Source organism: Hemicordylus capensis, chromosome 12 (genome assembly GCF_027244095.1).
Source record: "Hemicordylus capensis ecotype Gifberg chromosome 12, rHemCap1.1.pri, whole genome shotgun sequence".
Lineage (NCBI taxonomy): Eukaryota > Metazoa > Chordata > Lepidosauria > Squamata > Cordylidae > Hemicordylus > Hemicordylus capensis.
In genome coordinates this window covers 12,360,615-12,374,405 of record NC_069668.1, presented here as the reverse complement: position 1 = coordinate 12,374,405, position 13,791 = coordinate 12,360,615, and the positions used below count along the sequence as shown (strand labels likewise).

Below are 13,791 nucleotides of genomic sequence, written 5' to 3'. Positions count from 1 at the left end.
TCTCTGCCTGGCTGCAACCTTGGAGAAACTGCTGCCAGTCTGTGAAGACAATACTGAGCTAGACAGACCAATGGTCTGACTCAGTATATGGCAGCTTCCTATGTTCCTAAGCCCACAGGCAAGAGCGGAAGCATGCCCTCTCTTCTGCTGTTACTCCCCTGCAACTGGTATGTAGAGGCTTCCAGCCTCTGAAGCTGGAGGTGGCCTCTAGCCCTCAGACTAGTAGCCACTGACAGACCTGTCCTACATGAATTTATCTAAACCCCTCTTAAAGCGATCCAAGTTGTAGGCTGTCACCACATCCTGTGGCAGAGAATTCCATAGGTTCCCATAGTTCTCTCCCCAGTATCTTCAAGATGGGGCTGAGAGAGATTCCTGCCTGCAACCTTGGATAGGCTGCTGACAATCTGTGCAGACAGTACTGAGCTAGATGGACCAAGGGTCTGACTCAGTATATGGCAGCTCCCTATGTTCCTAAGCTTCCACTGAAAACTGTGCACAAAATCCTGCATTTTCTCTGAGTCCTACAAAACCCCAACCCCTCCAGAAACCTTGCTCTGCCGGGCATTTGCGTCCCCTTTTTCTTGAGGAAATGACACGGTGACATGGGTAAAAGGTGATTTCGATCGACCACTGTGCCACAAATTGCCAGGAACTGATTTAGAGACCTTGCCTTTGTCACGGAAGACAGTCGGGTGTCTGCTTTAAAGAAGGACTGGGAATATTTTCATCAAAGGTTTGAATTGAAAAACAGTGGGAGGTAAATATCTGAGAAAGTGCCAAGAAAAACGGCTAGATCCACGCAATTACCATTAACGGGACAGCAGCCGTTCAATGAAGTAATTCAATCTGGTGTCCTACATTTTATCAGACAGCAATTGTGCTCTCAGACACAAATTGCTGAGGAAGAAGGTTGGGGACTGGCTTTTCCCTCCCACAATGCAGTTCTCCTCCCCACCACTCTGATCATTATGAGATGCTTCCATCTTGCCCACATCTAGAACGTCCAGACCAATCAACCCCTCAATGGGCTACCATCTTGGACCCTGACAATCTGAAAAGAGCTCCTTCTTTGTGAAAGGAATTATCCAGGTCTCTCTGTTCCTTGCTCCCTGTCTTGGCTAGCGATCTGGGTTAAATGCTGGTTAACTGCAAGAATTCAACCAGGATTACCCAGAAATTCTGGGTTCCCACAAGTTCTGTAGAACCGTTTGGGGCTTGCTGATCACAGTGAAGTCTCAAACTGTGACTGTTCTGGCCATGCCAATGCAGCCAACAGGGCTTGGTTTTGCTTGAACGAGAGAGGTCGAGCATCTCCAGGTAGGGCTGGGAGAGACTTCTGCCTGAAACCCTGGAGAGACGCTGCCAGTCAGAGCTAGATGGACCAAGGGTCTGACTCAGTAGGAGGCAGCTTCATATGTTCATCAGAAGCACCCCAGGCCCAGTGGAAGAGCATCTGCTTTGCATGCAGAAGACTTAATCCTGCCTCAAACCTTGGAGAGTCCTGCCTCAACTGAGGCACCTCTTGAAAGTGGTGATTCTCTTGTATTTAACAGGGGGAGACCAACTGGCCCTATCCATCCCCAGCACAGCATCCCTCTAGTGACTGTTGCTGGTGTCTATCTTCTGTTTCTTTTTTAGATGGTGAGCCCTCTGGGGACAAGGAGCCATTTTACTTACTTATTTGTAAACCACTTTGGGAACTTTGGTTGAAAAGCGGTATATAAATATTTGCCGTACTCATATTCATATTCAAACTTCAGAGAGTTGTTCCAGTCTGTGTGTTTATTGTAAACAGCCCAGAGACGTGAGTTTTGGGCAATATATACATATAAGGATGTGCAAGAAAGGATTTTTTGTAATTCAATTGAGTTCGAATCGAATCGAATCACAAACATCATTTCATTTCAGCCTGATTTGATTCAAACTCAAATCTGCTGCCCTCAAATCAAGGTAGAATTGATTTGGATTCAATTCAATTTGAATTCAAAATGATTCAAATTCGAATCAATTCAAATTTGATTTTTACCAGCTGGGGGCAGCAAAGCGGGTTGGGTGGCAGGGCAGGTTCGTTTCAATGCCGAATCACTCGAATCGACCTCAAAATGATTTGCACATCCCTATGTAAATATGCTAAATATATAAATTAAATTAAATCCCAGCAAGTAAAACTTACGAATTGATTAAGGTTGAGCATTCAAGAAAGCGTCCCAGAATATCCCCGGAGGTTTCAGGGTTCCCTATGTCCCGGTCACTCCTATTTCTTTCCTTCCTGTTCTTTAGGGATCCCTGTTCAACTGTTGTACAAAACATTACAGTCTTGACAAAGGGAAGCGGGTCTTTCGAATGCTCCATTTTAATGATCTGAAATCGAGACCTCTGCGAGACGAAGGCTTCATCTCTGACAGCTTAACTGCCTGCAATCACCCTAATTTGACCCGAAGTGGGTTTAAAAAGGCCATAATGTATGTTTGGCAATCAATGAAGCAAATCTTTATTATTCAACGTTCACATTTGCTTTTGGAAGTCACAAGGAAAGGGGGGGGTGAGGATCGGCGGCGGGAGGGGGAGCTGGCTGGGGGGTGGTGGTGGGGGGGGGGAAAGAACCTCAAAAACAATAATTCTTTAGATGTTGTGTTGTGGAAGTTGATGAGCAAAGAATATATTTATTCCAGCTCAATGAATAATAATGATGATGATGATTAAAAGGGGCCGCGTGGAAAGTATAGCGAGCTGGACGGACTGGATCTCGAGTGACAGATCATCGTGAGCTGTCTCCTGCCTGAATAAACCTTGTAATTGTTCCAAGTGGGAGCTGACAAAAAAAAATCAACTTTGATTATGCTAAGAATGGCATTTGGGTTCTTTTTGAGTGTGTTTAAACAACACCCGACTGAGAGGCTGGTGAGAGGTGGGGTTTGTTTTGTGTCCCCCCCCCCCCCCCGGGAACATGGGTTTGGAACCGCTACGGTTTTGACATCTGCTAACAGGGCCGCCTCCCACCATGTATGACAGTGTGATGCCAGGCTAGGAAGGAAGGAAGGAGTCGAGGGAGGAGAGCTGGTCTTGTGGCAGCAAGCGTGAATTGTCCCCTTGCCTAAGCAGGGTCTGCCCTGGCTTGCATTTGGATGGGAGACATGTGTGGGCACTATAAGATATTCCCCTTAGGGGATGGGGCCACTCTGGGAAGACCACCTGCTTGTTTGCAGGAAGAAGGTTCCATGTTCTCTCCCTGGTGGCATCTGCAAGATAGGGCTGAGAGAGACTCCTGCCTGCAGCCTTGGAGAAGCCGCTGCCCGTCTGTGCAGGCAAGTATCAGGTGGCAGAAGGAAGGCACAAGCATCAAAAATCACCCCCTCCCTCCCAGCAGGAAAACCTGGCTTGTCTATGAAAACCTGGTACTTTCAGACACAGAGGCCCCAGTTCAACACCCACCCAGGCTCACTGCCTGTCCATGTTCAGAATGGATGGGCTCATCTTTCCTAAGAAGGGATGGACACCCCCTATTATTTGCCAGCATAATGGACTGTGCATTTTAATTACCCAGGGCTGGGGTTGTCCTGGGCTATCACTCTGGTTAATGGGCTCAGGAAAGTATCCTTTGCTTCCTTACTCGATCATTCCTTCAAGTAGACTATTTAGCTTTGATGGCCTTTTTCTGCGCGCTCTCTCTCTCGTGCCCTGGGGCACCTCTGTTGCTGACAAACATTAAATTTAATTGACCCCGAGGTAGATTTTACTGTGCAAAATGTATTTACGGGATAATGGGGGCCCAGCGTTGAATTTTCAGCAGCTCTTAAGCTGGAAAATGAACTGGGACGACATTTCAGTGAAGCCGTTCGCTGTTGTTCCCCGAAGTGCCATTTCTGAGCCCCATTTTTGCTGTGCTGCATCAAGGTTTGTTTGTTTTCACATTTATATTCCACTCTTCCTCCAAGAAGTCCAGAGTGGTAGACATGGTTATTTTTATCTTTGCAACAACCCTGTGAGGTAGGTTAGGCCGAGAGTGAACTGATCGGCACAGAGTCACCCAGTGAGTTCCATGGCTGAATGGGGATTTGAACTCAGGTCCCAGTCCAGCACTCTAACCACAACTGAAGAAGGCAAAAATCTATTCAAAATGGCCGGCTTCCAAGGGATCACATTTGATCACTCGTGCACTGGATTCATTACCATAATGTACCGTTCTAAGGCTGCAGTCCGATGTGCAGTATTAAAGAGTGGGGAGATATTTTGCAATATCAAGCACCCGGTGGCCAAACTCTGAGTTTTCCTTCCTCAGCTCAACCCTGGAAATTCAGAAGCTTCCAATGGCAACCATTCCAGACGTTGGAATTTCCCTGAATCCCAAATTTGTGCAAATCTGGTGGCAAGTTTAACGGACGCCACAGCGAACAACAAGATGTTCTTAGCAAGAGAGAGTCACTCCTGCTAATTACTGTGTGAAACCAGCGCTCTGCCATTAGCCAAGCTCCCTAAATTAAGATTTGTTAACAATGATTTATAGTGCCAAGCGAGAGCTAACAAGCACTGGTCCGCACACAAACACGCACATACGCATGCGTGTTGAGAAACACACACGGCAGGATCTTAACTGCAACACAACCAAACGTCAAACCGCCAGCGTGCCGTTGTGGAGAGATGCTTGCTACCAAATGGATACATGTTTTCACATGAGCAGAATACATTTAAGTGTTTAGCTTCCTGAGTCAAGCACCGGAGATAAGTGAAATGTCTCTACCTATCTACAATACCAATATGTCTTGTTTACTGTTATCGCGGATGGGAGGAAAATGTGACGTGGTGCTAAAACAGCAACTCTCTCTCTCTCTCTTCCCCTCCCCACACAGCCAACTCCCAGATGTCTCATTTAACAGCCTCAGAGAACCGACTGGCTGATCTGGTACATTTGACCGAACTGGTTCGGTGGTTTGGCGGTTAATACTTGTAAAGGGGAATCTGGTGAGGATTACCCTTTTCAAGTACAGAGTTGGGGGACCCTGGCTCCCAGAGTTGGGGCACCGGGGGGGGCGGCAGCGAGAGAAAGGGTCTGCTTACCCACAAAGCATGTGCAGAGGCCAGCACTGAGCTGCTGAATGGGTGGCTTGTTAAAGGAGGGAGGAGTGTGCGTGCTTTAGCTATGGGTTGCGCTGGGGGGGGGGGGTGAGCAGCAGGACGGGCAGCATGCTTTGCAGGTGAGCAGACCCTTTCACTGCCTTCCTCCCTCTAGCTCGGTGTTGTCTACTCTGCCTGGCAACCGCTCTCCAGAGTTTCAGACAAGGGATTCCCCAGTCCAAGGGTTCCACCATTTGGCCTTCTCCTTGGGGAGAAAAAGAGGCAGATTTCCTGCCCTGCAGCTTTAGAAAGACAGTGGCTCTTCCTAAGGTTGCTGCCTTAACACAGCTGTCTCTTCCTTTGCTCTCCGGGGACGGCTTTCGGGAATGTCATGCAACGGCACACCACACGGCATCCCAGCGGCATGCCGCAACCGTGAAAACAGCTGTTGAACTCGTCGTCTTTCCGGTCCGTCTTTCTGTCTGCAGCTGAGGAGCTGCTACCCCGAGGGAGCGTTCTTGCACCGTCTGCCTCCTAGAGTTGCCACATTGGGTGCAAATTAGAGCATTCCTCCGCTGGGAATCGGAGAGGCATCTTGTTTTGGGAGCTGTTCAGCACATGGCTAAACAACTCAAACCACTCCCTCCTCCAAGCAGAGGCATTCAATCCCCTGCTAACTGAGCAAAGAGGCACCTTTTTAGTAGGGGTGTGTGCAATACCGGCTGGCCCAGTTCAGTTCTAGTCCAAACTGGGACCGAACCGGACTGGGCCAGTTTGGTCTGGCACCCCAACAACTCTCCACCTGGTTCGTTTCGTTTCAGGGTGTGTGTGTGTGTGTGTTCACAAATGATTTTTTTTTAAATAGTACTTATCCCTTCGGGTGGGCTTCTCCAAGGCTGCAGAGGTGATGGTCTGTGGAGGTTTCCCCTCCCCCTGCTGGCCTCCTTTATGCTGCAAATCGTCCCATTCGGGCAGTCCTGTTCCAGACCTCACCCCTGTTGCAGTGGCCATTTTGGAGGCCACTGTGCATGCCCAGTATGCATGCGCGGGTCATGATTTGCAGCATAATGGAGCCCAGTGGGGGAGGGGGAACCTCCACAGACCCCACCCCCCACGGCCTCAGAGAAGCCCCCTGGAGGGGGTAAGTACTTAAAAAAAATTAAATCGTTCACAAAAAGACTCGAACGGCCGGGGGTGGGGCAGGCTCATTCCAGTGCCTTACCGAACCGGGGAGTGTTCAGCTCAACATCAGGCTGTTGAACTGGGCTGTTGAATTGACCGACATCGAACCTGTTTGCACACCCCTACTTTTTAGTGGTAATTCTCTTTATTGAGCAGGGGGAGAGTAACTGGCCCGATCCATCCCCAGCACAGCATCCCTCCAGTGGCTGTCGCTGGTGTCTCTCTTATGTTTCTTTTTTAGATTGGGAGCCCTTTTATTTTCGCTTTGGGAAACTTTTGTTGAAAAGCAGTATATAAATAGTTTCCGGAAAAAATCTCCTCCTGCCTCAGCCAAACCCATTGGCTGAAAGGCATAACCAAGATGGGCATACACCATAGAGCCTCCATTTTGTTCCAGCAACCTCCATAACAGCAGCGCCAAAATCGTTCTGAAGATCAGTTATGCAAGCAAAGTGAAAGAGAACCTCAACGATGCCACACAGAACTCTTCTCCCCTTCCAGCTTCTGCCATCACTGCCAGGGGTGAATTGGAAGGAATTTTTATGAGTGGATTCTCGGTTGTGAAATAACTCATTTCACAACCAAGAATCCACAACACAAACATTCCTTGAAAAATTCACCCCTTTGCCTGATTCCTTTGGGGGCTGGGTGTCAGTTGGCACCCTCAGGGCCTTGCTACCCAACCTGCTTTGGTGCCTTCTAGGCTTTAAAAATTAGGCCAAAACTATTCAAATCCAAATCAAATCAAATCAAATTTGCATCAAATTGACCCAGATTCGAGGGTAGCAGATCAATACATTGTGGCTCAGGATGATGGGAGTTGTAATTCAGCAACATCTGGAGGTCCACAGGTTGGACACCCCTGCTCTAGAGTTGCCCCTCTATCACTAGCTCCGGGGAGCCAGCCAAGATGTCAAATCAGCAGCGGAGGAGGAAGAGAGTGGATGGGGTGTGCATGTGCACGCTCAAAGTGGCCCACACTTCCTGAACGGCAGCGCAGGGAATGAAGAAAAGGCTGCCACACGTTGTTAGCACACAGCGCGTCTGTTACAGACAGCTTGCGTTGCCTGTAGATTTCGTGACAGATGCACGGATTGACACCTCATCTTGCTTGGAGAGAACAGGGGGCATAGTCGGCACCCAGGATGCTTACAAAAAAGTTTATTTTCCCCAGCAGCTGAAGACAGAAGGATGTCTGTTGACGGAAGAAGCGTTGGCTGTCAGCGGGCCAAGTGAGAAGTGGGGAGATGGTCTAACTAGATTTTCAACAGCTCAGGCAAACCAAGCCGGAATTTCTGGAGGTGTCTGATTGACGCCGCAAGCTGCAGTGGGTCCTGCTGGCAAGCGTGGGGTTTATGTGAATGGCAGGCTGGTGGCCATGGCTGATTTGATAGGTAGGCAGACAGGCAGATAGACTGGCAAGCGGCTGGTTCACCAGGCACACCCACCACTGGGACTGCGATACTGGGTGAGAGAGGAAGAGAGGGGCTGTCTTGTTCCCCGCCAGGCACATGGGAAGGGATCCAGGTGAGCATATCATCTGGTCCCAAATGGGTGTGGATGAAATCCATAAGGAATGGTGGCTCTTCTGATTTCTTTCCCCCCCTCTTTTTCAGTATAAACAGCGTGGGAAACGTTGGGTGGGAAAGCGAGATATAAATAATAGTAGCGGTAGGTTTGTAGTAGTAGTATGCTTTCCACTTCCAAGGCAGACAGATATGCCAGGAAGGAAGATACAGATTGTTATGGGAGGGAGGGAGGGACAGAGATGGGAGGGAGGGAGGGAGGGAGATAGAGAATCACATAGTAATCATACTTAGCATGTGCCACGTGCTTTGAACAATCAAAAACCTAAACATGTATTCTCTTTGTATAATCAAGACAAAAACTCTGCCAGGCAGGTGAGTATGGCCATTCTATATTTGCAGATGGAAAGGACTGAGGCTGAGAAGCTTGCCGAGGTTTGTTTGTTTTTGCTGTAAACCGCCTTGGGATTGTTTTAATGAAAGGCTGTATATAAATTTAAAAATAAAATAAAATAAAATAAAATAAGACTATGGAGTTTATGCCAGAAGTGAGAGGGGACCAAGGAACCTCGATTCATAACTCAGCATGCATGCGTACACACACACACACACACACACACACACACACACACACACACACAAACACTTTACTGACAGAGCTATACTGCTGGGTGTTTTGGGTAGTGGACGGTCATATGTTTTTATGTTTCAACATCAAGAGAATTTATCCACAACACTGATCAGACGGTATGCAGCATTTGGGTACATTTCCCCCCCTTACACAGAGGTACACACACACACACACACACACACACACTCTGCTTTTGCACAGCACATCTGGTAGACATTTGCTCCATGTAAGCCAAGGAGACACACCAACATTCTTCTTTACACCAAAATTGTGTTACGTTAAAAAACACCCAACCACTTGGCAAGCATAATTGAAGCCCTCTTTCCAGCGCAAGGGTTTTGGCGAATATGAAAATGGCAGAGTCAAAACATTTGCAAGGCGTCATACAGGGCGGCAGTGATGCTGATCCAAAAAAAATAATGGTTGAAGCAAAACTGCTTAGTAGCCCCCAAAACATCTGACCAAGATATGTGACTTGGGTTTCAGGTGAGTCAGGATAGCCGAGATGTTTTTCAGCACCCAACTGGATGGTTCGCAAAGGACTCATGGACAGTCTTCTGAATTGTAAAAACTGAAAAGTAGTTGTAATGGCCAGTTTGGGGAGAAGAAGGGAGGAGAATTGGCTTAGCCCTTTCCCCCTTCCTCCAGCTTACCACTCCAAATTGCCCTGCAATTAGGGATGTGCGAATCGATTCAAATTCAAACTCATTCAACTTGAATCTAGGCAATTCAAGTGTTTCAAATTCAATTTGAACTTGAATTGAATCAACCAAACCAAATCCAAATCGATTTGAACTCATTCTAAAAGATTGTTGGTACCTTTTAAAAACCATTCAGGCACCCTGGTTGTTTAAAAAAGGCACCCAAACAGGGCTGAATCAATTTGAATTGCAAAATTCGATTCATGCACATCCCTACCTGCAATTGCTACTTTTTTGTTCCCAGTGGTTGAAAAGACAAGCAGAATCTCAAATCTCCTCTCGTGACTGTGGGAAAGCATCCTAACAGTGGAAGGGGTTGATTCTGAGTAGGAGAACTGGAGGAAGGGAAATGGTTAAGCAGCCCTTAACCCCTGTTCTTCCACTCACATTGACAGCCTTCCGAGGCTGCATTTCATTTAAAACCCACGCACTGGGTTTTAAACAACAGAAAGGTTCAGACATCGGCTGCATTCGCACACAACACAGAGCCAGAGTTAAAGGGGCCAGAGGTTACCGGACCATTACGTCCGAATGCAGGCCAGCACCTCGGAACTTGGATTCCGCTCAGAGAGAAACCTGAGGTTTCACTCTCTGAACTGCAGTTTGTACCCTCGGGTTGTAGTGAGTTCCGCCACTTCAACCCGAGGTCGAATGCAGTCTGTGTTAAATCTGAATGCGGAAATGCAGACTGTGTTAACTCAAGTTGAGGGAGAAAGCTCTCCAGTGGTCATTGGCTGTGTGGGCCGTAATTCTGTGTTACATGCGAATGTGTCCATCATCCAGCGAAGGGTGATAGCTGATGGGCTCCCCAGTTCGATTCTTGATAACACTCGCCTTCATACTCTTCGCATTATACTAATTGCACAATGGCAGTGCATAATATTTTATTAGATTAATGTAGTGTAACTTTACCATTTTTAGTAATACTCCAATATATGGTAACCATTTTAGTTTTAACTATTCTTACTTTTAATTCTAGCTTTCCACCACATATGTAATCATTTTCAGCTATATTACTGTTTTAAACTCCCCTTTTTTATCTTTTCTGTGCATTTTATTACGGAAATAGTATTCTTAGTGGTTTTAGTTTCTTAGTATTGTAGCTTGTTTCTTTTTAAATTGTAATTATTCTTAATTCTAGCCTTTTCACAATATCTATCATCGTATTTGCAATCACCTCTATCTATATGTAACTTTTCTCTAGTATTCCCCATCCCCTAAAGGAATCTTGGAAATTCTTTTTGAAAAATCTATCTCATGTAGGCTGACCTGGGGGGATGCGGTTGAAGGTGACAGACAGAACGGATTTTTGGTAGCTTTAATATGGTGTTGTTCAACATGGATTCTCACATTTCAGCAGCACAGCACAGCCAAGGCCCTCATAACCCCCCTGAGGTTAAAAAAGCCCCACTCAGCTTCATCCAAGCAAGAGAATAATCAGGGACCAACCCTCATTTCCTTCATCTGAGGAAGTAGAGCTCAAAGCTGTTTTAAAATTAAAATGCGCATCATGCAGAAGGGGAAAGCTCAACTCATATTACCATCATGCAAAGATAGGCCCTGCAGCCATTACAATCTTTTTTCCTTCCACGACACAAAAGAGAAGAGACAGAACTGAACTTACGGTACAAGTTCATTTGCTTTGCTAGCTTATTTATGAGCATCAGCAACAGGCGTTTTTCAGCCAGTAAAGCACTTTTCAAAAAAGAGAGGCAGATGAAGGTTCTGTGCCCAAAGTCAATGGCCAGGGCCCAATCTTATCAAAGAAAGGCCTTGAAACCACTCCCCCTTGACGGAATAACCTGATGGAAACCTGGCGGAAATGACCTGGTGGAAACTCTGGATCCTGATATGATATCGAAGAACAGGGATGTGCAAATCGATTCGAATTCGACTCGACTCGAACCTGGACAATTCGAGTAATTCGAATTTGAATCAAATCACCCCTAAAGGGGGTGGGTAGGATTCATGTTTGGATAGAAACAGCACATTTTGATTCAAACGCAAATCAAATAGAGATTTTTTATTTGTGCACATCCCTAGAAAAGAAGTATATTGTCCTGAGTAGTCTTGAACCAGCTCCCAGGTGTCCAGGAAGCAGGTCTTCTTACCTTTCTGCAGTAATGATCTGGATTTGCAGTGTTGAGAAGAAAAGGTGTCATGTGAAGGAGAGGGGAGACCAGGCGCAGCCACCCAGAGACTCCCCAAGTGCGGAACTACAACTCCCATCATCCCCAGCCATGATGGTGAATAGCCAGGGATAATGGGAGCTGTGTTCCCCCAACATCTGGAGAATCTCTCCTTGGTCCTTACGTAAGTGTTTTCCCCAAGACATTCTTTCTTTTTAGCAAAGACGATGGTAGACCCATGATTTGAGGGAACAGGAAGATCATGGACGCATCAGAAGAGATTTACAAGCATTCAAGTTTAAAATAACTAACCACCTTTGTGGAGGCCAGCCAGGTGGTTACAGTCATGGCTTCACCAGAATGATATCCGTGCCCACTGAGCCCACTGGGCCCCTGAAAACTGGTCTCGTCAGGTCACATTTTGAGCCTTGCTGTCACCCCCACCATGCTTAAAAAGTCGAGATCCACTTACGAAATAGCCTGTCCCCAAGCTGGATGGAGCCGAACTCTGTAAAGAGATGCAAAGCAAAAATCACTAACTAAATAAATAAACAAACCAGAGACGTTTCTCAGAGATGTGGCTAAGAACCTGATTTGTATGAATTTAAAAGAGAATTCAAACATTACACCAAACATATTTAACACCATACAAATTGAAAATAATACATCGTTGGCCTTGTGATAGACGTTGGCGGTGTGGAGAACCACATGTAGATTATCCACACATTTTCTGGACATGTTTTAAAATCAAATGTTCACAGTTGATATCATTCTGTGCTAGCCAAGTAACAAGTTATCAGTTACCTGAGAATCCTTTAAGAATTCTATGGAATGACTTAAAAGATGTGGGGAAAAGACGATTTAGAAATGATTACCAACGTATTAACTGTTGCCAAGATCTTTACAGCAGAACCGTGGAAAAGAATATAAATCCTCCATTATTTCCAAATGGGAGGAGAGCTGGTCTGGTGGTAGCCAGCATGAATTGCTCCCTTTGCTAAGCAGGGTCTGCCCTGGTTTGCATTTGAATGCGAGACTGCATGTGTGAGCACCATAAGAGGTTTTTTTTTAGGGAATGGGGCCACTCTGGGAAGAGCCCCTGCCTGCTTGCCTGCAGAAGGTTTCAAGTTCCCTCCCTGGCAGCATCTCCAAAGAGATAGGGCTGAGAGAGACTCCTGCCTGCAACCTTGGAGAAGCCGCTGCCAGTCGTGTAGACAATACTGAGTTAGGTGGACCAAGGGTCTAGTTTGGTATATGGCAGCTTCCTAGGTTCCTATTATCTGAATGGTTTTTTTAGGATTGGAGATATTTCTGTGATGATGACATCTACTTATTCTATAAGAGCTAGAGAAGACCAGATATATAATTCTCACTTCCTTAAAAAACGGTCACATTTTGTATCTTTTTCGAAAGATACATTTAGTAATGATGAACATACTCACTTACTGCTTTCTTTAACCTGAAATGCGACCATAGCATTGTTTGTATTGTGGTTGGATGGGTTAGGCGTTGCTAAGTATTAAATGATATGGGGCCTGGCCCCCAGTGGCCTTTTGATCATTACACCCAGTTGTACATCCCCAAGAATAATATTATAGTATTATAATACAGGTCCTATGAAGGTAGAAGCAGCAGAAAGCTAGGTGAGGCTAGGAGCTTTTGCATCTGAAGCGGCCTTCTACCGAGTCGAACCCTTGGACCACCTAGATCAGGATTGTCTACCCAGACTGGCAGTGGCTTCTCCAAGTTTGCAGGTAGGAGATACTCCTTGTGACAGAAGACAGAAAGAAAGGCAATCAAATCAACTGTGGTCCAATATTCAATTATGTAGGAACATAAGTAGCTGCCTTCTACTGAGTCAGACTCTTGGTCTATCTAGCTGAGGATTGTCTTCACAGACTGGCAGCGGCTTCTCCAAGGTTGCAGGCAGGGGTCTCTCTCAGCCCGATCTTGGAGATGCTGCCAGGGAGGGGACTTGGGGTCTTCAGAGGCTCTTCCCAGAGCGGCCTCATCACACGTCATCTTTCACATGCAAGCCAGGGCAGACCCTCCTTAGCAAAGGGGACAATTCATGCTTGCTACTGCAAGACAAGAGCTCATGGAGGAGGGAGGGGGCCGATGAGATTCAGGGCTCTGAGCTGTTCATTAGGGACCAGTGCGCTAATGAATGATCTACCAATCATTCTGTTAAGAATAATCTACAAGTTTATTTTATTTTTATTTTTTTCAATTTGAAAAGCGATGGCTTTCCCATTTCCAACACTGGGGAAGGAGTGACATGATGGGGGCAAAGCGGGACACCAGAGTCGGCTTTCCCCTCTCAACACCCTGCCGCCCTCATTACCACCTCCATATTTTTCCCCAAAAGGTTCCGCTCTAGTTTTTCACGGCTGCTTTGGTTCTCGTCACCGCACAGCTACGACTTGCCCCTTGTCATCTGCCACTGAAAGAAACACGTTGTCCACGTTTAATCCCTCAGACCCACCCACTCCCACCTCCCCACTACATTTCTCAACAGCTCGCCAACAATAACGTGCTATTTACTGAAATTCCAGGCTCTGGCGGTG

At 46.5% G+C, this 13,791-nt stretch overlaps 1 protein-coding gene across 9 annotated transcripts in view; it reads right to left on the bottom strand.

Moving 5' to 3' along the window:
* LOC128336036 (autism susceptibility gene 2 protein-like) overlaps positions 1–13,791 on the bottom strand; it is a 447,244-nt gene that overhangs the window by 282,571 nt on the left and 150,882 nt on the right. For all 9 annotated transcript variants that reach the window (XM_053275140.1, XM_053275134.1, XM_053275136.1 and 6 more), the window contains one exon: positions 11,697–11,732. In XM_053275140.1, the coding sequence (XP_053131115.1) occupies positions 11,697–11,732 (36 nt within the window). The remainder of the gene's footprint in view (positions 1–11,696; positions 11,733–13,791) is intronic.